The sequence below is a fragment of the Grampus griseus genome (assembly GCF_964374135.1).
Source record: "Grampus griseus genome assembly, chromosome: 1".
NCBI classification, from domain to species: domain Eukaryota; kingdom Metazoa; phylum Chordata; class Mammalia; order Artiodactyla; family Delphinidae; genus Grampus; species Grampus griseus.
In genome coordinates, this window is record NC_139017.1 from 71,713,211 (window position 1) to 71,738,520 (window position 25,310).

General features: G+C 36.7%; 1 protein-coding gene across 4 annotated transcripts in view; it reads left to right on the plus strand.

Moving 5' to 3' along the window:
* ASH1L (ASH1 like histone lysine methyltransferase) overlaps positions 1-25,310 on the plus strand; it is a 206,190-nt gene that overhangs the window by 134,509 nt on the left and 46,371 nt on the right. For all 4 annotated transcript variants that reach the window (XM_082650630.1, XM_082650633.1, XM_082650631.1 and 1 more), the window contains 2 exons: positions 3,321-3,415; positions 24,946-25,019. In XM_082650630.1, coding sequence (XP_082506756.1) covers positions 3,321-3,415; positions 24,946-25,019 — 169 coding nt within the window. The remainder of the gene's footprint in view (positions 1-3,320; positions 3,416-24,945; positions 25,020-25,310) is intronic.

Here is a 25,310-nt window from a genome sequence, read left to right on the forward strand (position 1 = left end):
CCAATAAAGATGTTTAAAAAAAAAAAAAAAGACATCTTAATAGTTTTATTAATTTGAGTTTTGGGCCTAGATTAGAGTTGACAAGGTTTGAAAATAAGATGATAAATACCTAAAGCCAAGAAATGACTGTAGACAATATTTAAGATAAACATAATAGCATTAATTGCATAATACCAATTAATGATTATTAGGAACACTAACTTTTTGTATTTTTCCTTAAATAATCATATATTTTTCTCCCATATGATTGTGGATTTGCCTGTTTTAATTAGATATCCTCTTATCCAAATGATAAGTTATTAAAACTAATAATCTACCGAAGAGAGAGAAAGTTGGCCACAAATACTGAATTGGTTACATTTATAAATAGAACATTGTGAAAGGCAAACTAACTTCTTTTGACAATAAAGGCAAAAGAGTTTTTTTCATTTACACACTTAAACATAGCACTAGTGGTCTCATTTTTGCAACTTCAGCTATAGGCTAGAGTAAACACCTGTCACAGCAACTTTTTTTTTTTTTTTTTTTTTTTTTTGCTGTCCAGCCTACTGTAAGTTTCGGCAGTTTTGTATCTGAAATGACTACTCTTCATTCCTACAAGTATAAAAATTTTCTCCTGTGATTTGAACTGATAGTGGCACACAAATGAATACCACAGAAAATGCCAGGAATGTTCAGAATCTACAAGACAAACTGACAGAGACAACCAAATTCTCTCTCTTAATATACCACTCCTCAGAGCTCACACAGAATGGAGTATTTAAAACAATGAGAGAGCTTTCCATGTTGTTGTAACCAACAGGGAAATAAATGGTTATGTCTAAATTAGAACCAAAGTCAGACTTGGCTAAGAACTAGGAAAACAGTTTCTCACATGATTATCATATCCATAATGATGTCATGCGTCTTAGGTATCAGCATTGCAAAATCAAGGATAAATTTGAGTTTTTTAGGGAATCAGTTGGTAATTGATAGGATATATTCAAGGTTTCATTTATTTGAGGGCGTAAAACTATGCAGGTGACCCTGAATTTTTTTGTGATTTTGCATGTCTGTTCACTTCAGGGTGCCAGATATTTTCTTTTGCGACTACTGCCCCCTATATGCTTGCTTACCCTGTTGGCACCAGGGTAAAATACCAGTTTTGCTTCCATTCCTTTGTTAGCTAAATGAAAACTTCTATGTTATTTCTTTAAGTAGTTTGGATATGTCTTGAATCAAGGTGTACACCAAATTTTCTTTCATGCTGAGTGCTTGGTTCTAGACACAGTTGTTTTCTTGATCTATTTGACTTTGATGATGAAGAAATATAGTTTTTAGTTGGTTAAAAAATTCATCTTTGTGTTCACAATCATTTTTGAGGGCCACGTTTTTAAAATGAGAAAAGTGGTCTTTAGATATAAGTAGAACAGTCTAGCATCTTTCCTTTCCTTCTTTGTAACTGTCCCCCAAACTACTTACCACTGCCTTTAAACTTTTACATGACTTAGTTTCTAACTTTACCTGGACTGCTTCAGCCTCTTTTCATTTCTTCTGATTCTCCAATCTCATTTAAACTTTCGTCTTATACCAGCTATTTCCTCTGCCTGATCTTCCTCCATTTCCCAGATCCTCTCCTGAGTATCAGTAACATTTACATTTTAGCTTAATGTCACTTCCTTAGAAAAGCCTTCCCAAATTACTTGTTATTCATCACATTTTAATTATTTGCCTAGCATTTATTATTTTCTGGGTTGGTTTTTTTTTTCATTTTCTTAGTTTTTCTTATTTCCTTATTGTATATCTACCCAAGTAAACTATCTTTTTCCCCACTGTTTCTTAGTACTTGGAACAGGGCCTGGACTTAATGAGTGCTCAGTAATTGTTGAATAAATAAATGAATGATCCACTAGAAAGAACCAGTCTTCAAATAAGAACTAAAGATTCTATAAATAACTTCTTTGGGTCTCAATTTTCTCATCTGCAAAGTGTGTATTAACATACCTACTTGTTACAAGATATAATAGACTAGACTTGTTTTTTGAAAGGCAGTATGTCATAATTCATGAAAGAAATATATCCACCTTGCTTTATTTACTGGAACTTTAAGCCAAAATAAAATCAGAGTCGACTGAATGAGGCTCTCCTCTTTCTCATTTCCTTTTTCCTCCATTTTTTTCCCTTCCTTTCATGTATCTGTGAAATCTCTTCAGGTTTTGATCTCATAACAAACATTAGGAACGCAGACCCAGTAAGATGAGTGGAAGAGGTAAAAGCTGATGGGACATGGTGGATTAAAATAAAAAGAATAGTAAATGAATAGGAGTTTAGCAAGAAACTAAGGTTTTCATCTTGAATCTCCTTGCCAGCTACAAAAATTAAAGCAAGTCAGTTAGCTTTGTAGAGCATCAGTTTTCAAATCTGTAAACTAGAGTTAACATTTCTTACCTACTTCACGGGATTGACATAAATGATAATGTGTGAAAGTACTTTATAAACTATAAATCACTAACCAAATATAAGGCAGTCATTATGATCAGATCTGAAATTTAGGTTCCTTCTGCAAAACTGTTGGAGAATGCTAGTGCATTGGAGATGCATTGGAGAATGCATCTTATGTATAATTCCTAAAAGACAATTTCAGAAATTCGGATTTTAAAAATATACGAAAATACATAATATCCCTCCCCCCCAAAAACACGGGTTTAAGGTTTAAGCCACTGTTAAAACAAATACTCTTTTTTTCCCCTATTCACAATTTTATTTACAAACCAGATATGTATATAAGTGAACTATTTTTGACATGTAGAAGAAGTCACACAAAATAGTTCATGCACATAAACCATTTGTTATTGTTAATTTTCTTTGTCCCTTTTTATAAGAGTCACATGAAATGACTAGTTTGGGATCAGAATTATAGAAAAATAACATACTTTTGTAGCTACACTTTAAAATAATTATCACTCTAAATTGTGAATTTGGAATTTTGCTTACTTTATGAAATCTTATCTATAGCTCAATTGGATTACATAAACATTTTTTAATTAATTAAAGCCCCCCAGTATTTTTGCATAAATTACTGTGAAGCCAAGTTCATTCCTTATTATATTTATAAAGGTGATTTTTAACTGAAAATAGTATCGCATTCTCTTAAATTGAGTATAATTGACCTACAACACTATGTTAGTTCCAGAGGTACAACATAGTGATTCAATATTTCTATACATTACAAAATGATCACCACTAAAACAAATATTCGATAGAGTGATTTTTTTTTTCTATTTTACCACAAGAGGAAATTTCATTGCCTCTCACTGTTTTCCATTCTTTTCTAATCACAGCCCAAAGAGCCGATTGATCCAATTAAAGAAAGAGAAGCTGGAATACACTCCGGGAGAGCATGAATATGGATTATTCCCAGCCCCCATTCATGTCGGTGAGTACTCAGTATACACAATATATTACTGAGAGGAAATGGTATTTCTTGAGTTTGGGAGAAATGTCTTTGTGTTCTTATTATTTCTACATCTCCAGTGGGGTCAAGTCGTTACCATTTAATTATAGGTACTCTGAAGAATTTTGCAAACCCTTTTGCCGTCTAGGGGTCAAAATGACGTAAATCTTATTCACCGGAGTTTCAATAAACACTATATCTGTAACATTTGATTCTCTAAGTAAATCATCTAGGAAAACCCAACTATTCATTACTTCAGTTTCAAGTGTTTTCTGTGTTCAAAGGGAGATGATTTGTGGATATGTAATAATCAAAGGAAAAAGGCCCACTGCTTTTTCTGATCGTTTATATGCTTGAAAATTGATCAAGATTTATCTCTCTATTTATTTTTGGAGAAAATTCAAGTCTTTGTTTAGCATTTCAATAATAATACCTTCCAGGATCATACTGTTGAGCTTATCAGATGAGTAAAGTGTACCTAGAAGGCATCCTGGATTTCCTGGATTGGCCTCATCCAATCCATCTACAAGTTCTGTTATTTTCGTCCTTGAAATATATCCTACTTCTCTTCAAATTCCATTGTCATTATTCAAGTCCATGCCACTATTATCTTTTGCTCAGGCCATTGCAATAGCTTTCTAAAAGATCTGTCCACTTCCATTCTTGCTCCCTTCCAATCTACTCTCCACACAGTAAAAAGGGAAATGATTTTATAACTTAAACTAAATCGTACTTAAAACCTTCCAGTGTTCACCATTAAACTATAAACTCCTTACCCCAACTCTTGGGAATGATCTGGTTCCTGACTACCTCATTTTTCTGCCTCTGTTGTTTCCCATATTTCCCTTATAATCACTGTATTGTGTGTCATGCTGGCCTTCTTTCAGATTCTAGACCATACCAAACTCTTTCCAACCAAAAGATCATTATGCTTATTATTACCATTGCCTGCAAAGCTCTTCTTCAAACTTCCCATGGTGGATTTCTTCTCATCCTTTGAGGATGAGCTAAATGTCAGTACCAGCTTAAATATTATTTTCTTTAAAATTTTTTTGCTGATTATCCTACAAAAGAGGGTTCCTTCCTCTATATCAAGTCTGTATCAGAGCACCCTGTTTACTTCTTTCTGTAATCTATAATTACTATATTTGTTTACTCATTTAGTAATGTCTCCTCCACCAGATTATAAGCTCTAGGAGCACAGGATCATTTGTCTTTCTTATTCTCCTTTGATTTCCCCATGCTTCGTACATAATAGAAGTTTAACAAATATTGGTTATACAGTGAAAGAAAAGGAGAAATTAGAATACATAATTGAATATAGGATGAGAATTTTTTTTTCCAGGAACAGCTTATTTGTGTAGTAGATGTTGATCCAGTGCTTTTAGTGTTCTCTTCAACTATGACTCTTGACTCTCTTGACTATGGGGCTTTTCTGTGTGTTATGATTATCTAGTTCCTTTTTTCTCCCCAGAGGGCCCAGCACCAGCAATGTATTTAAAGCAACAGGGGTAGACAAGTTCTGCAATAGAGATTTGTTTGCTTTAATTATTCTGTATTGGGTGGCTAGAGAATAGTTTAAGTACAACAAGCATTACAAGGTTTAATTCTCAGCTAGATAACTGTACTATTGCTTACTTAAAAAAGGTAAGAGTAAATTCCGTATTCTCTGGGCTTAGTGCCAAAGCTCTTTTGAAAGAGCCTTTTGTTTTTAGTAGTGAGGTCATAGCAGTGGAAGAAGGTTCTCAGCAGATTTAGCTATTTCCTAGAACGTGCTAATGATAAATAGGCTTTGAAAATAAGAGGTAATTTTAAAAATTCTGTGTAAAGGAAAACATGACCATTTTGGTCTCACTGGTTTTGTTCTGGATGGGAAATTGGCTAATTCATAACTCAAATTTTGGAAAGAAGCTCTGACTATTCAAGGGGGTGATAGAGTCAGTTAATTCCAAGGGAGATGAGATGAATAATGGATAGGCCAATATTTCTGTCACATATCTGGCATGAATAGTGGTTAAGAGGTCCAGAATGGAAATCCCTTAATTTAAATAAAGGTTTTCTCTCTCTAAATCCCCACTTTAGTCTCTTACTAAGACTAATCTGTACTCAGTGGTCTGCAAATTAAGTAAATAATGGAAAAACCTATCCAAGTAGTGGGGCTTTTTTCTTGTGAAACAAGACATAAAATCAGGCTGTTACAGGATAAAAATTTTTTTTCTGGACAGTGCTGTTTTGTTGTTCAGATAATAATTTATGATTAGGATAGGGAGGGAGGCCAGTCAGCTGTTTCAAACAGGTCACTTCCAGTATCATGTAAACAAAGAGCCTGACTTTGAGTCAGCCAGACCTAGGTTCATCTCTGTCTTTGCGATATTAGTTATGTGAATAAAATAGTTATACAGATAAAATAATAATGCATCTTATCAATGGAGTCATTCAGTAAATGGAAGGTAATACTTATTTTTTAATTTTTAATGAAATCAGGTTTCTTTATCTCTTTAGAGAAATGCACTTCAAAAAAATTTACTTTTTATGATAAATACTCATTTATCAAACTGTATATTATACCTTTACATTCTTAGTCAATTGATTTTTTACAACAGTGCCACAACAGTTCAATGAGGAAAGCATGGTCTTTTCAACAGATGGTTACTGTGATAGCTGAATATGCACATACAAAAGGATAAAGTAATTCAAAATGGATCATCAACCTAAATATAAGAGCTAAAATTATACAACTCTTAGAAGGAAAGCATAAGAGTAAATCTTTGTGACCTTGGACTAGGTAATAATTTCTTAGGTGTCTGACACCCAAATCATGTACAACAAAAGAAAAAAAAGAGACAAATTGAACTTCATCAATATTTAAAACTTTTGTGCTTCAAAGAACACCATCAAGAAGCTGAAACAACCCACAGAAAGGGAGAAGCATTTTCAAATCATATATCAAGTAAGAGACTTGTATCCAGAAACCCATATATATAAAGAACTGTTATAATTCAACAATAAAAAGACAAACAACAGAATCTTTTCAAGAGTAAATGATTTGAATTGATCTTTCTCCAGAAAAAGATATAGAAATGGTCAATAAGCACATGAAAAGATGCTCAACATCATTAGTCATTAGGGAAATGGATATCAAAACCATAATGAGATTATCACTTCACACCCACTGGGATGGCTTTAATTAAAGGATTAATGAGGGTGTGAAGAAACTGGAACCCTCATATATTGCTGGTAAGAATGTGAAGTGGTGTAAACCTCTTTGGGAAACATTTTAGTAGTTCCCAACAAGTTAATCACAGACTTAATATAAGACCTAGCAATACTGCTGCTTAGATACATACCCAAAAGAATTGAAAACATACATCCAAAGGACTTCCCTAGTGGTCCAATGGTTAGGATCCTGTGCTTCCACTTGGGGCGGGGGGAGGGGTGTATGATCCCTGGTCAGGGAACTGGAATCTCGCATGCTGTGCATAAACAAAATGTGATATATCTGCACAAAGGAATGTTATTGGGCAATAACAAGAAATTAAGTACTGAGACATGTGACAACATGGGTGAACCGTGAAAACATTATGCTTTGTGAAAGAAGACAGTCACACAAAAAAAAAAGACAGTCACAAAACACCACGTGTTTTATGATTCCATTTTTATGAAATGTCCAGAATAGGCAAATACATAGAAACACAAAGTAGATGAATGGTTTCCAGGGACTGGGGGTAGGGGAGAATGTGGAGTGACTGCTAATGGGTACAAGGTTTCTTTTGGGGATGACGAAAATGTTCCCAAATAATGTTGATTATATTAGTCAGAGGTCTCCAAGGAAACAACCAATAAGATATATAGGGAGAAAGGTTTATTTTAAGGACTTGGCTTACGCAGTTGTGGAGGCTAGCAAGTCCAAAATCTGCAAGGTAGGCTGGCAGCATGGAGACCCAGGAAAAAGTTGATCTTGCAGCTCAAGGAGTCTGAAGGCAGTCTACTGACAGAATTCACTCTGTGGAAGTCAGTCTTTATTCTTTTGAGTCCTTCATCTGATTGGATGAATTCTACCCACATTATGGAGAATAATCTGCTTTCCTTGGAATCTTTTGATTTGCATGTTAATCTCATCCAAAAAATACTTTGACAGACACATCTAGAATCATGTTTAACCAAATATCTGGGTACTGTGATCCAGCCAAGTTGACACATAAAATTAACCATCCTGTAGTGATGGCTACACACTCCATATACTAAAACCCACTGAATAGTACATTTTAAAAAGTTGAATTTTATGGTATGTGAATTTTGCCCCAATAAAGCTGTAATTTTGAAAATGTATATTATATTTATGTTGGTTTGGTCAGGCATATATTTATAAAAATTACAGTGATTATACAATGCAAAAGAAAATTTTTAATGCTTTGAGCTTTATGTTCACAGCTACTTTTAGTGTTAAACACTTTTTTGTAGAGTAGGAGGATAGATTGTTCAATAAAAGAATTTCAAGCAAAAAAAACATATAATATTAAGATAAAATTCCCCAGAATAAGTGAAATAGAAATAATGTTCAAGGATAAAAAGAAATGATTTAATTTTCTAAATGTTAAAGAAGGGAGTATTCCTTTTTTAATGAATAGTGATAAGTATTAAATCCCTATGGTATGCAGTTTCATCATTTTTAAACGCTGTAACCAAATATTACATCATTTGCAACTGTTTAAACTTTACATTTAAAAATGCATAAGGGAGGGCTTCCCTGGTGACACAGTGGTTGAGAATCCGCCTGCCGATGCAGGGGACACGGGTTCGTGCCCCAGTCCGGGAAGATCCCACATGCCGCGGAGAGGCTGGGCCCGTGAGCCATGGCCGCTGAGCCTGCGCGTCCGGAGCCTGTGCTCCGCAACGGGAGAGGCCCGCGTATTGCAAAGGAAAAAAAAAAAAGAATGAAAATGCATAAGGGGATTCATAGTTTTTCAAAAATCTTCTGGGGAGTATGAGAGCAAGAAAAATGAAGACATAGGCTTTCACATTTGGCTTCTGGCATCAGTTAGGCCTTGAGTCAAATTCCACCTCCAACAATTACTAGCTGTGTGATCCTGGGCAACTTGACACATCTCAAGGCCTCAAATTCTTTTTTTTTTTTTTTTAAGGCCTCAAATTCTTTAGTGTAAAATAGAAATTAGTATGAATATTAAATAAAATAATGCATGTAAAATACTTAGCACAGTACCTAACAGAGTAATCATTCAATAACTGGTAATTACTGAATTGAAGCTGTTTTTGCAGTAGACTTATCAGTCAACAAGAATCCATTACTTAGTATGTAGGCCCTTCTTTTTACTCTGACAGTTGTTGTGAAATATATCGTGATACCCTTTTCTGGTGAGCTCAGAAAAGAATTCAGAATCCTTCTCAACATAGCTTTTGTCATTTGCCCCTATAAGTCATTCAGACTTAGGCCAAATCTTGACTGCTTTTCCTGATACAGTGGAAAGAACATAGGCCTTATGTGCAGAAAAGAATTAAAATAGCAGACCTAAGACTTCTATTCTTAGAAAGTCCTGCTTACAAGGTTGGCCATTAGCTGGCATCTGGAAACTTGAATAGTAAATAGTTCCCTCTATTATAAAACTTTCCCTAGATGGTAAGAGAGTCTTACTGTGCCTACCATGTATAAACTGTATGGTTTCTGCTGAACACTTGGTTTCATTCAAAGAGAATGGAATTTTGGTACATCCTAGGTAGAGGGTACCTAAATGACCAGCCACGAATTAAAACCTTGGGTGCTGAGTTTCTAATGAGCTCTCTTGTTAGCCAACATTTTACACGTATCGTCACAGTACATTGCCAAAGATTGCATCTTGCATGACTCTACTGAGAGAGGACTTTTGTAAACTTGTGCCTGTTTCCCTCCAGATTTTGCCCAATGTATATTTTCTCTTTATGGATTTTGCTTTGTGTCTTTTTGCTATACTAAAATATAGCCATGAGTCTGATTATATGCTGAGTCCTGTGAGTCACCAGACCTGAAGGTGGTCTTGGGGACCCTCAACACACCTTGGAATCAAACACAAGAGACTCCTCTTTTCATTTCACACTCTTGTAGCTAAGTGATCTTGAACAAGTTAATTATCTACTCTACATCTCAGCATCTTCACCTATATGTTGAGACTGTTTCCAACCTGAGTTGTGAGGATTAAATGATACTTATTTTGAAATAATTAACACAGAGTGGATACCCCCTCCCCTTGGTTTACTATGACCAAGTAAAGTTGTCCCTCTGTATCTGTGGGGTATTGGTTCCAGGAGCCTCCTCAGATATTAAAATCCAAGGATGTTCAAGTCCCTTATATAAAATGGTGTAGTATTTGCATATAACCTACACACATCCTCTTGTAGACTTTTAATCATCTCTAGATTACTTATAATGCTGTGTATATAGTTACCAGCACTGGGAAAATTCAAGTTTTGCTTTTTGGAATTTTCTGGAATTTTTTAAAATTTATTTTTGATCCAAGTTTGGTTGAATCCATAGATGCCTAGAACCCACAGATATGGAGGACTGACTGTACTCAATGTCAATGAGAAGAGTAAAGCCATCCCACTGATTTCTAGAAAACTGGTAGATGATAACGAACAGAAATCAGTAAAATATTAAACAGACAATAAGGGAACAAAGATTTGAAAATAGCAACAAAATTAATAACCTCTCGCTGCACTGATCAAGACAAAGGAAGAGGTAACACAATTTACCAGTATCCATACTAATGGTCCTACAGTCATTAAGAGGCTAATAATATAAATAACTTTATGCCAATACGTTTAACAATATATGAAATGGGCAAATTCCTTACAAAATACAACTTATAAATGAAATTAAACATCTGAATATCCTATAATTGTTTAAAGAAATTGAGTTCCTTACTAAATCTTTCACATGAAAAATTCCAGAACTGGGGCTTCCCTGGTGGCGCAGTGGTTAAGAATCCACCTGCCAATGCAGGGTACACGGGTTCGAGCCCTGGTCCGGGAAGATCTCACATGCCGCGGAACAGCTAAGTCTGCGCACCACAACTACTGAGCCTGCGCTCTAGAGCCCGTGAGCCACAACTCCTGAGCCTGTGTGCCACAACTACTGAAGCCCGTGTGCCTAAAGCCCGTGCTGTGCAACAGGAGAAGCCACTGCAGTGAGAAGCCCACGCACTGCAAGGAAGAGTAGCCCCCACTCTCCAAACTAGAGAAAGCCCGAGCACAGCAACAAACACCCAATGCAGCCAAAAAAAAAAAAAAAATTCCGGAACTAAACGGTTTTCCCTTGTGAACTCTTATATATATTTGAGAAACAAATAACACCAGTCTTAACACAAACACTTTGTGAAAGTAGGGGAGAAACAATTCCCAACTCATTTCATAAGCTTAGTGTAACCCTGATAGAAAACCTGACAAAGACTTTAGTTGAAAAAAACAACTACAGAACAAAGTTGATTATAAACTCTTAGAACTAGAAAGGAATTTCCTTAGTGTTACATTGAATAAAAAGCAGATCATACTTAATGATAGGATATTGAATGCTTCCTTCTAAAATTGGAAAGAAAGTAAAAATGTTCACTCTATTTACTTATTTTCAGCATTATTCTGGATGTTCTACCAGTGCAGTAAGGCAAGAAGATGAATAAAAGTCATAAAGATCAGGAAGGAAAAAGTCAAACTGTTTCTGTTTGCAAATAACATGATCGTGTATGTAGAAAATCCAAAGAGATGCACTAAAAAGTTACTACAACTGGTAGCAAGACTACTGGGGGAAAAAAATCAGTATATAAAAATCAATTGTATTAAAAAACTAAACACACTCCTACCATACAATCCAACAATTGAACTCCTTGGTATTTACCCAAAGAAGTTGAAAACTTAAGTCTGTGCAGTAACCTGCACACAGATGTTTAAAGCAGCTTTATTCATAATTGCCAAAACTTGAAAGCAACCAAGATGTCTTTCAGTAAGTGAATGGATAAACTGTGGTACATCCAGACAGTGGAATATTATTCAGCACTGAAAAGAAATAGCTATCAAGCCATGAAAAGACAGTGAAAAATTTTAAATTCATAGTACTGAATGAAAGAAGCCAATCTGAAAAGGCTACATACTGTATGATTCCAACTAAATGACATTCTGGAAGGCAAAACTGTGGAGACATTAATAAGATCAGTGATTGCCAGTGGTTTGAGGGGAAGGAAGGATGAATCTACAGAGCACAGAGGATTTTTAGGGCAATGAAACTATTCGTTGTGATACCTTAATGGTGAATACATATCATTATACATTTGTTCAAAGTCATAGAATATGCAATACTAAGATACTGATGTAAACTATGGACTTTGAGTGATAATGATATGTCAGTATATGTTCTTCAGTTGTTAACAAATGTACCGCTCTGGTGGAGGATGTTGATAATAGGGTAGGCTATGCATGTTTAGGGGCAGGAGGTACATATAAAATCCCAAAATCTCATAACATAATACAAAAATGTCTAGGTTTGAATTGAAAATCATATGTCATACCAAGAACCTGGGAGATCTCAAACTGAATTTTAAAAGGCATCAATGTATGCCAACACCAAGATATTAGAATTATCTGACAGATTTTACAACAATTATGATTTTTAAAAAACACTTCAACAAGCAGTTATAAACATGCTTAAAACATAAAAAGATAGAAAGCCTTGGCAAAGAAATGAAAAATAGGAAAAACATATAATTTTTAGAATTGAAAGATGCAGTAGCTGAAATTAAAAGCTTGGGGATAGACTCAACAGCAGAATGAAAGATATACAGGAAAGAATCAGTGAAGTAGGTGATGGAGTGTTACAAGTATTACCCAATCTGAACAAAAGAGAAAATAGACATTTAAAAAAACAAACAAACTGGAGGCTATGGGACCATGACAAAAGAGCTAATATTTATGTTCTTGGTGTCCTGGAAGGAGAAAAGAAAGAAGGTAGAGATTAAAAAAAGTACTTGAGTAAATAATGTCTTGAAAACTTCCCAAATTTGGCAGAAGACATAAACCTTCTGATTCAAGAAGATGAGCAAACCCGGAACAGGGTATATATAGTCAAAGAAATCCATGCTGAGACACATGATCAAACTTCAGCATACTAAAGACAAAACAATTTTAAAACAATGAGAGAGAAATGACTTCATATCCATAGGGGTAAAACAAATCAAATGACAGTGGATTTCACGTCTGAGTTCATGTAAGTGGCACATTTTTCAAGTACTGAAAGAAGAACTGTCAAACCAGAATCCTATACCCAATGAAAATATCCTTCTTTCAGGAATTGAAAGAAGCAAAGGATTCTTAGGTTTGTTGCCAGCAAATCTATCCTATGGGTAAAGGAAGTTCTCTAAACAGAAAGAAATAAAAGAAGGAACCTTGGAACATCAGGAATGCAGAAAGAATACAGTAAGCAAAAATATGGGCATTTACAATAGGCTTTCCTTCTCCTTCTGAGCCTTTCTAAGTAATTGTTTAATGGATGAAGCAAAAAATTTTAACATGGGTGTACTTTTTTTAACAGCTTATTGAGGCACAATTCACCCATTTTAAAGCACACAGTGGTTTTGGTATATTACATTATTAATTTTAACTTGAGGTAAAATATACATAACTTAAATTTTGCATTTTGACCATTTTTAAGTATAAGGTTCAGTGGCACTAAGTACATTCACGCTGTTGTGCAACCATCACCCCTGTGCATTTCTAGAACTTTTTCATCATCCCAAACTGAAACTCTGTACCCATTAAATAACAATTTCCTATTCTCCCCTTCCCCCAGCCTCTGATAACCACTGTTCTTCTTTCTAGCTCTATGATTTGACTATTATAGGTACCTCATATAGGCGAAATCTTAACAACAATATTTGTCCTTTTGTGTCTTCCTGATTTCACTTAACATAATGTCTTTATGTTAACATAAGTTCTTCCATTTTGCAGCATATATGAGAACTTCATTTCTTTTTAATGGTGGATAGTATTCCTTTGTGTGTGTGTATGTATACATACGCACACATTTTGTTTATCCATTCATCTGTCAATGGACATTTTCTAATGTTTTCACTTTTTTGCAATTGCGAATAATACTGCTATAAACATTGGCTTACAGAATTCTCTGTTGAGGACCCCTGGTTTCAGTCCTTTTATGTGTGTACCCAGAAGTGTAATTGCTTTATCATATGGTACATCTACAGACTATACCACTTTACAACCCCACCAGCAAATCTTAAGAGTTCAGTTTCTCCACATCCTTGGTAATACTTGTCATTTTCTGTTTTTTTCTGTAATAGCCATCCTAACAGGTGTGAAGCAGTGTCTCGTTGTGGTTTTGATTTTCATTTTCCTAATGATTAGTGATGTTGAACATCTCTTTAAGTACTTATTGGCCATTTGTATATCTTCTTTACTGAAATGTCTACTCAAGTCCTTGTCTTTTTTTTTTTAACAGTAGGTCCTTTTTGGTTATCTGTTTTAAATATAGCAGTGTGTACATGTCAATCCCAAACTCCCAATCTATCCCTCCCCCTCACGCTTCTCCCCTGGTAACCATAAGTTTATTCTCTGAGTTTTTGAGTCTGTTTCTGTTACGTAAATAAGTTCATTTGTATTTTTTTTTTTTTTTTAGATTCTGCATGTAAGCGATATCATATGATATTTTTCTTTCTCTGTCTGACTCACTTCACTTAGTATGATAATCTCCAGGTCCATCCATGTTGCTGCAAGTGGCATTATTTCATTCTTTTTAATGACTAATATTCCATTATATATATGTACCACATCTTCTTTATCCATTCATCTGTCAATGGACATTTAGGTTGCTTTCATGTGTCAGCTATTGTAAACAGTGCTGCAGTGAACACTGGGGTGCATGTATCCTTTCAAACCATGTTTTTCGCCAGATATATGCTCAGGAGTGGGATTGCTGGATCATATGGTAGCTCTATTTTTAGTTTTCTTAAGGAACCTCCACACTGTTCTTCATAGTGGCTGTACCAATTTACATTCCCACCAACAGTGTGGGAGGGTTCCCTTTTCTCCATGCCCTCTCCAGCATTTATTGTTCGTAGAGTTTTTGATGATGGCCATTCTGACCATGTGAGGTGATATCTCACTGTAGTCTTGATTTGCATTTCTCTCATAATTAGTGATGTTGAGCATCTTTTCATGTGCCTCTAGGCCATCTGTATGTCTTCTTTGGAGAAATGTCTATTTAGGTCTTCTGCCCATTTTTTGATTGGGTTGTTTGTTTTTTGGATATTGAGCCACATGTGCTCTTTGTAAATTTTGGACACTAATCCCTTGTTGGTCACATCATTTGTGAATATTTTCTCCCATTCTGTGGGTTGTCTTTTTGTTTTGTTTGTGGTTTCCTTTGCTGTGCAAAAGCTTTTAAGTTTAATTAGGTCCCATTTGTTTATTTTTGTTTTTATTTCCATTACTCTGGGAGATGGATCGAAAAATATATTGCAAGCAACCATACTCCAATAAAAATTAATTTAAAAAAAGAGAAAAACATATTGCTGTGATTTATGTCAAAGAGTATTCTGCCTATGTTTTCCTCTAAGAGTTGTATAGTATCTGGTCTTACATTTAGGTCTTTAATCCATTTTGAGTTAAGTTTTGTGTATGGTGTTCAAGAATGTTCTAGTTTCATTTTTTTACATGTAGCTGTCTGGTTTTCCTAGCACCGTTTATTGAAAAGACTGTCTTTTTTTCATTGTATTTGCCTCCTTTGTCATAGATTGACCATAGATGTGTGGGGTTATTTCTGGGCTTTCTATCCTATTCCATTGATCAATATTTCTGTTTTTGTGCCAGTACTGTACTGTTTTGATGACTGTAGCTTTATAGTATAGTCTGAAGTCATGGAACCTGGTTCCTCCAGCTCCATTTTTCTTTTTCAAGATTGCTTTGGCTGGGCTTCCTTGGTGGCACAGTGGTTAAGAATCCACCTGCCAATGTAGGGGACACAGGTTCGAGCCCTGGTTTGGGAAGATCCCTCATGTCACAGAGCAACTAAGCCCGTGCGCCACAACTACCGAGCCTGCGCTCTAGAGCCTGCGAGCCACAACTACTGGAGCCCATGTGCCACAACTACTGAAGCCCACGTGCCTAGATCCCATGCTCTGCAACAGGAGAAGCCATGGCAATGAGAAGCCCACACATCACAATGAAGAGTAACCCCTGCTCGCCACAATTAGAGAAAGCCCAAGTGCAGCAACCAAGACCTAATGCAGCCAAAAATAAATAAATTAAAAAAAAAAAAGATTGCTTTGGCTATTCAAGGTCTTTTGTGTCTCCATACAAATTTTAAGATTTTTTTGATCTAGTTCTGTGAAAAAGGCCATTGGTAATTTGATAGGGATTGAATTGAATCTGTAGATTGCCTGTTTTTTTGGCTGCACCACACAGCTTGCAAGATCTTAAAATCTTAGTTCACCAATCAGGATTGAACCCGGGCCCACAGCAGTGAAAGCGCCGAGTCCTGTCAACTGGACTGCCTGGGAATTCCCAAGTCCTTGTCCATTTTTGAATTGAGTCAATTTTTTTTTGTTCTTAAGCTTAGTTCTTTATATATACTGAATATTAATTCCTTCTTACATACTTGATAAATTGGAGAATATCTTTATTACATGGATAGAGAAAACCACCAACTATATAAACAACAAAGGATAATTTTAATTACATTAACTACCTTATTGGAGATAGCAACTCTAGCAATCTGGGTTGAATGTGGTTGTTTACAATAGCTATGTTAAAATTACAGATTTTTAGGTAAGGTTAAGAATGAGGCAAAGGACAGAGTTTGGTAGAGAGGATTTAATTTTAAGTGAGAAGAATGATACATGAGAATATAAAAGTGTGAGGGAGCTGGTTCTGTTTAAGAAATTGTGTTGGTACAGGCATTTTGGAAAACGGTATGGAGGATCCTCAAAAAATTAAAAATAGGGACCTCCCCAGCAGTCCAGTGGTTAAGAATCCACACTTCCAGGACTTCCCTGGTGGTCCAGTGGTAAAGAATCCACCTTCCAATGCAGGGGACGCAGGTTCAATCCCTGGTCAGGGAACTAAGATCCCACATGCCGAAGGGCAACTAAGCCCACGCTCCATGACTACTGAGCCCGCGCGCCTCAACAAGAGAGCCTTCATGCCGCAAACTACAGAGCCCACGCACCCTGGAGCCTGCACACCACAACTAGAGAGAGAAAACCCACATGCCACAACTAGAGAGAAACCCACGCGCCGCAATGAAAGATCCCGCATGCTGCACCTAAGACCCAACACAGCCCCAAAAAATAAATAAATAATCCACACTTCCACTCCAGTGGTCACAGGTTCAATCCCTGGTCAGGGAACTAAGATCCTGCATGCTGCGTGATGCAGCAAAAAAAAAATTAAAAATAGAACTACCAGGGACTTCCTGGTGGTTCAGTGGTTAAGACTCCACGCTTCCAATGCAGGGGGCTCAGGTTCGGTCCTGGTCAGGGAACTACATCCCACATGCTGCAACTAAGAGTTCACATGCTGCAACTAAAGATCCTGCATGTCACACCTAAAAGATCCCACATGCCTCAACAAAGATCCCACGCTGGCAGTGGAGATCCCGAGTGCCACAACTAAATAAATGCCAGTGTAGCTTAATTAATTAATTAATTATTTAAAAAATAGAACTACCATATAATCCAGCAATTTCACTTCTGGGAATATATCCAAAGGAAATGAAAACACTAACTCGAAAAGATACCTGCACACCCATGTTCATAGCAGCATTATTTATAACAGCCAAGACATGAAAACAACCTAAGTGTCCATCAAGGGATGAATGGATAAAGTAGTTGTATGTATATCATACTACAGTACACACACACACGTACATTCGATGGAATATTATTCAGCCATAAAAAATAACAAATGAGGAAATCCTGCAATTTGCAACAACATGGATGGACCTTGAGGGCATTATGCTAAGAGAAATAAGTCAGAAAGAGAAAGAGAAATATTGTATGATCTCACTTACATATGGAATCTAAAAACATCTCTGCACACGTGTGTGTGTGTATGTGTGTGTGTGTAATAGAAAAGGGGATCAGATTATGTGTGGTTACCAGAGGGATCAGGGGAAGGGGAGTAAGTGGTCAAAAGGTACAAATTCCCAGTTACAAGATAAGTAAATACTAGGGATATAATCTACAGCATAGCTATAGTTAACACTGCTGTATGATATATATGAAATTGTTAAGAGAGTAAGTAAATTCTAAGTGTTCTCATCACAAGAAAAAATTTTTTTTCTTTTTTTTTTGCTTTCTCTTTTGATTGTATCTATAAGAGATGATGATGCTAAATAAATGTATAGCTGTAATCATTTCACAGTATATGTAACTCAAACCATTATGCTGTACACCTTAAACTTATATAATGCTATATCTCAATTATATCTCAGTAAAACTGGAGGAAAATGAATTAGCATAACAAGCCAAAAAAAAAAAGGAGAGAAATTGTGCTTAGGAAGAGCAGAATTCAAGAAACTGGGGGAAGGTGGTGATACTGCTTAGTAGGGTTAAAAGAGAACAACTAGTGGAGTACCTCGAAACTTATACCGTAGGGACTTCCCTGGTGGTACAGTGGTTAAGAATCCAATGCAGGTTCCGTCCCTGGTCGTGGAACTAAGATCCCGCATGCCGTGGGGCAACTGAGCCCGCGAGCCACAACTAGAGAGCCCAAGCACCACAACTAGAGAGACTACATGCTGCAACTACAGAGCCCACGTGCTCTGGAGCCCCCACACCACAACTAGAGAGAAGCCCACACATGGCTACGAAGAGCCCACGTGCCACAACAAAAGATTCCACATGCCACAACGGAGATCCCTCTTGCTGCTGCAACTAAGGCCCCAAGCAGCCAAATAAGTTAATTAAAAAGAAAAAAAAAGTATGCCATGGAATATATATTTTCATTCATTCAGAAAATATTTAATACCTCTTTGATCAGGCAATTTTCTAGATGCTTTGGATACAATTTTCTAGATGCTTTGGATACATCAGTAAACAAATAGGTAGAGATCCATGCCTCTGTGGAGCTGACATTCTTACAAAGGGGGAATGGGAATCATAATAAATAATTATTACCTATACGTAGAGTGATATTGTAACCCAGTACTTAGATTATATATAAACAAGCTGAACTTTTTCTGAAGGTCAGTCACCTTATTGTTGTTTAGAAAACAAAAGAGGCCACGTTTTTGTCAGATTTTAAGATATCTTGGAAAAAGGCAAAGCCATTATTACCTTTCTCCTTTTTATTAAGTACCTCTCTCTCCTTTGGTTTCCTCATTTGCCTAGCTACCTGATTAACAATGGAGTGCTTTTGTGGAGATGTTCCTCCTCCTATTGTTCATATCCTTTTCATATTAGGATTGATTCTGTAAAAGAAAATCATCATGGACCTTCCTCTTCCGGATTTCAAGGTCAACACAAGTTTCTGTAGCCTCTTGAAATGACTTTCTTGCCCACAGAATCAGTTTTATTTCAAAGGGAAAAGTAAAGGATTTCTCTGCTCCTTTCCTAGTGACCAGTGGCAGGATTTGAGATCTCAAGGCTCCAACACACAGTTAAAAAAAACCTACAAAAGATATGATTTCATCTAATTTTCAGATGGATAGAAAGTGATTTTTTTTCCCATTTTAAAAATGAGGAGGGGGCTTCCCTGGTGGCACAGTAGTTGAGAGTCCGCCTGCCGATGCAGGGGACACGGGTTCGTGCCCCGGTCCGGGAAGATCCCACATGCCGCGGAGCGGCTGGGCCCGTGAGCCATGGCCGCTGAGCCTGCGCGTCCGGAGCCTGTGCTCTGCAACGGGAGAGGCCACAACAGTGAGAGACCCGCGTACAGCCAAAAAAAAAAAAAAAGGAGGGCTTCCCTGGTGGCGCGGTGGTTGAGAATCTGCCTGCCAATGCAGGGGACACGGGTTCGAGCCCTGGTCTGGGAGGATCCCACATGCCGCGGAGCAACTAGGCCCGTGAGCCACAACTACTGAGCCTGCGCGTCTGGAGCCTGTGCTCCGCAACAAGAGGCCGCGATAGTGAGAAGCCCGTGCACCGCGATGAAGAGTGGCCCCCGCTTGCCGCAACTAGAGAAAGCCCTTGCACAGAAACGAAGACCCAACACAGCCAAAAATAAATAAATTTTTTTTAAAAGTAAAAATGAGGATTAGCTCAAAGAATAATTTTTCCAAATGAGGAACTCCTGAATAGGTTCCTCTGAGGTATCATCTCCAGCAGGATTTGACAAGGAAATCTCTTTAAGTGAGTCTCACTTACTAAAAATGAATTACCTAGGTCTGGTTTCAGAAATGTTAGAGGAAAGACTGACCCATCATTTTTTTCCTCAACACTTAATATATGGATTAGAGAGGAGAAATACAAATAATGCCAGGAAAAGCAACATAACATCTGTGGAGATGTTGGTGGGAGAACTCAAGATGCTGGGCACTGGGGAAAATTGTGTCTTTAAAGTTAGTTGAAGTGGATAATGGATGCTTTCTTTCCTAGAAAGAGAAAGAAAAGTGTTCTTTTTAAAAATTCAGAACTTACTGTCTACTCCTTCATTCTTTTACACCCTCTTCTCTACAGACAACACATTAAGAAAGGAGTTAACCCTTTACATTAAGGGATTTGTCCTGTCTTCTGAGAAGCAATTTTGACTTTTAAAAAAATTATTTTTATTTTATTGTTGTTAGAAACAGTACATACTCATAAATATTCCTTTTAATGTAGAAAGATGTGAATTAAAAGATAAAGTTCCCCTTCCCAGAAATATAATAGTTTAGCATATACCCTTTCAAACTTTTTCCTATATACATATAGCTGGTTTTTTCCAACACTTTATTATGAAATTTTTCAGCATACAGAAGTTTGAAAAAACTAAACACAAAATATCCCATCACCTAGACTTTTTCATTAATATTCGACTGATTTATCATATATTTATCCATCTTTTATTCCATCCTATTTTTGAACATGCTGCAAAGTAAATTGATATACTTCCCCCATAAATATTTCATCATATCAGAGTCAAGATCTCAGTATTTGCTTATAGGGTTTTTCTTTTGAGGTGAATTTACCATCAGTAAAATGCACAGGGCTTCTCTGGTGTTGCAGTGGTTAAGAATCCACGTGCCAGTGCAGGAGACACGGGTTCGAGCCCTGTTCCAGGAAGATCCCACATGCCACGGAGCAACTAAGCCCGTGCGCTACAACTACTGAGCCTGTGCTCTAGAGCACGAGAGCCACAACTACTGACCCACATGCCACAACTACAGAAGCCCATGCGCCTAGAGCCCATGCTCCACAACAAGAGAAGCCACCGCAATGAGAAGCCCGCACACTGCAACGAAGAGTAGCCTCCCGCTCACCACAACTAAAGAAAGCCTGGGCACAGCAACGAAGACCCAATGCAGCATGCATGCATGCATCAGTCAATCAATCAGTCTTCTCAGAGTGACATCAATAGCTAGTTAGGTTATATAATTTTTAAAATAAAATAGGGCTTCTCTGGTGGCTCAGTTGTTAAGAATCAGCCTGCCCTCTCCAAGACCAGCACCATGGCAAAATGAGGAAACAACTAAAAAGTGAAGAGTTTGCACAATGGAAAACCACCCTGACCATCTCCTGAATTTACAGGGATCATAGGTGGAACGTTCCCTTCACTGGCAGCCATCTTTGGCCGTTCTATTTCTGCATCACACTCATCCCTCAATAAAGTCAGTGACTGGATCTTCTCCCAAAGCTTCCCCTGCTTTCCATCAGGCATGGGGGAAAAAAATCAAGAGAGACGTTAGTATCTGTGACTGAGGAACTCTTAATCCAATCCAGAAGAAAAGCATCTGTTATGGAAAGAATGAGATATTCAAGGATGTTGGAGACACTGCTCTGAACACATTCTGCACAGCAGTAAAGTAGAGTGCCGAGAAAGGAAAAATTCATTCATTTCCAGGAAAAACTTCTCCAATGGTTTGAGAAGAATCTTCTTGTATTCGAGATTCCCTACACTATGCAAGAAGGCAGTATGTATCAAAAAATCTTTAAAATCTGTGTGCCCTACCACACAGCAATTCTGGAATTTATCCTAACAAGGTAATGAAAACTGGCCCATAGACATTTAGCAACAAAGATGTTTATCAAAGTGCTGTTTGTAATAGTGAACTCTGCAAACATTGTACCAAAAAGTAAATTATGGGTACATCTATTTCATGTAACCATTATATATAAGAGAGCATCTGTTAGAATGAAAAGTGCGTTATGATATTTAGATGGAAAAAGTAAATTACAAAATATAGGTGCAATATTATGACTTGAGTCTTTTTTTTGGTCCTGTTATTTGCTTGTTTTGTGTAGCAAACATGTATAATTCTTCTAGTAAGAAAAGTTTTTTTAAATGATGAGAAATTCTGTTCCTAAGATTTCATAGAAGCATAAAAAGAAGTCTACAATAAAAAATGTATATGAATAAAAAAAGAAAAGAATCCGCCTGCCAATGCAGGGAACACGGGGTCGAGCTCTGGTCCGGGAAGATCCCACGTGCCGCGGAGCTACTAAGCCCGTGCACCACAACTATTGAACCTGCACTCTAGCGCCCGTGAGCCACAACTGCTGAAGCCTGCACGCCTTAGAGCCTGTGCTCCGCAACAAGAGAAGCCACCACAGTGAGAAGCCTGTGCGCCTCAACGAAGAGTAGCCCCCGCTCGCCGCAACCAGAGAAGGGCCTGCGTGCAGCAACGAAGACCCAATGCAGCCTAAAATAAAATAAATTTATTTTAAAAATTGTAAATCAATCAGTCTTCTCAGGGTAACATCAATAGCTAGTTAGGTTATATAATTTAAAAAAAATAAAATGCACAAATCTTAAATGTACTTTTACTCAGTTTTTTAAAATTTTCATACACCTCTGTAACCCAGACCCTTCTCAAGAACATTATCATCACCCCAGAAAGTTCCCTCATGCTCTTTCCTAGACAGCCCCCACCATATATAGCTATTTAATGGGGTTTTTTTTAAGTATTTTTAAAAATCAGCCCTTGCTATAATATTATTCTGCAACTTGGAGAATATGTTTTCATATGAGTAAGTATATACCTCATTTCATTTTAATAGCTGCATATTCATTATTTAAATGTACCAAAGTTTACTTCCTTGTTGATAAACTTTTAAGTTGTTTATACACTTTTCATTACAGACTTTGTAGTTATACATTCAGCTTTGGTTCCCTATCAACAGGTGGACTCCAGTCTTCTACCAGATGGGACTCCAGTCTTCTACCAGATGTAACCCCAGACAGAAACTTGTTATGTTACCCTACCTCCATAAGTTATTTCCCCTTAGATATACCTGTAATCCATGCTGCTATATCATCAGATTTGTCAAATGAATAAACTCATTGCATGTAACAAATCACATTTTTATGAAAAATAACACACACACCCTTTTTTTTTGAGGGCAAGTTTATTATGCTTTCATTTTAGTCTGGATGTGGTAATAACTTTCCCCCAAAATTTTTTTAATGAGAAATGTGACTTTATTTTACATTTTTGTGAATCTCCTTAATGTCTGGCTTAAATATAGGACAGCTGCATCTATTTTTGCCTTCTATCTGTTGTGATGTTATTCTGGCTTAAATACATGAAGAAATCTGACCTCACATAGGTAAAAAGTTGTAAAAGAGAGGAAGATATTTTAATAAATTCAGATAACTGTAGATATTCTTTGATACTGCAGCAAAATTAATAAATGTCATAGTTCCTTAACACTGCAGTGTTGGAGTATGAAATCAGTGGCCATTGGTTTTTCTTGCAATTTAAATGGATTTTTTACCCATGTATGATTTTATCACTTCCTGTATTGGTCATTGAAAAATATTAATTCACTGTATTACATTGCTTTTCCGTTTCCTATATGTATCCAAATCAATTCACATTTGTTAATTGCCACTTATTTCATGAGAAAAACTTAAGTATTAAAAAACTGAGAATCTCATGGTAGTTAATGGACACAAGTTTTCCAAAATTACAGTGTTCACTCAAACTTAAATTTTGTCATCGGAAACATATTTTCAATTGGGTTTCTTTTTTGTTTTTTTTTTTTGCGGTACGCGGGCCTCTCACTGCTGTGGCCTCTCCCGCTACGGAGCACAAGCTCCGGACGCACAGGCTCAGCAGCCATGGCTCATGAGCCCAGCCGCTCCGTGGCACGTGGGATCTTCCCGGACCGGGGCACAAACCCGTGTCCCCTGCATCGGCAGGCGGACTCTCAACCACTGCGCCACCAGGGAAGTCCACAATTGGGTTTCTTGAAGTAACAAGTTCACTTGACTTACTTTCAGTTCCTGGGTCAGAATAACCATTGTCTGTCAGTACCTTTAAGTAAAAACAGTGTTCCATGAAAAAGCAACTAGTTCAGCTCACCATTCAAATATTTGCACAAGTGCATTACCTTAAGATAACCATCATACCTCAGTGTGCAGCAGAAATGCTTTATGCATACTTCCATTGTGTCATGCAGAATAAAGATTTTGGTTTGTGGGCCAAGATTTAATATTTTTACTACTTTATCAAGAGCATTCTTAGATGATGCTGGCATAGTTCATTTCTACTAGTTTCATTCTAGTACAGTTTTGTGCCACTTGCCTTGATTCATACTAAAACTGCAGTTTTACCCACCATTCTTTTACTCCATTAGTACAAATGTCAGCACAACAAAAATGCATATAATATCTTAGAGTGTTATTAAAATAGTTTTGACTTCTTGGATCCCTTGGGGTAAGCAGAGCAATCTTTGAGAACTGCTGGTCTGGAGACCATGATAGGGCAAAAATCCAGATAACAAGGAAAAGTCTAAGTCCTGCAAGAAATAGGTTGAGCGTTATAGTCCTTCACGAACAGAAAGATACAGAGTAAAGAAATTGAAAGGACGTCTTTAAGGTAGAAAAGGTCTCTAAAATTGGCTTTAAAAAGTAGTATTTCAATAGGTAGGAAAAAATGTTAACAGATCATAAATTTGCATGTAAATACTCTTGAGTTATTTAAATTCAGGGTTGCCTATTTTAGAAAACTCTTATACTTCTTTTTATAGTCAACCTTAGATTATGTACATAATGAAGGAGAATAGACGACAGATGCTCTGGTTAATAATTTTAATGATTGAACAATTCTTAGTATTTAGTTTGCTTCATAATGACCTATTTTTGGTAGTAAATTTGCTATGCTAGTTGTTTTGTATAAGCTACTATTAAAACATCTTTAGCTTATACCACATGGTGCACAGTGGAAAAGAGTAGCTGAACTTAAAAATTAGTGATGGAAAATTCATAAAATTAAAAATTAAATCTTTATTTTTTTAGTCAGTGCATATTAAATCTTGTGGCTATTTGACCCATTGTATAAATTAGATATTGAAATTGATAGTATTTTTTTGTTTCAGGAAAATATCTAAGGCAAAAGCGAATTGATTTTCAGCTTCCCTATGACATCCTTTGGCAGTGGAAACATAATCAGGTATGAGCGTATCTTACCATGTTTCATTCATAAGTGGTAAACGGGGGGAAAGGGGGGTGCAAGTCTTTTTCTCTGCCTCCTTGTTATGCTCTCATCTTAGGAAGTATAGAGAAGTGCCCCTGTGAACGTTAGAGACTAAGAAAAATGAATTTGCATCCATATTTAATGTGACCTCTTTGCCTTTATTCATATTTCAAAATAGCATTAAGTTCCTGCTTCCTTAGGAAACCTTCTGTTATTATTCTGGACTTTTATTTTGGTGGCAAAGATTCTGTTCTGTAAGAATCCTGT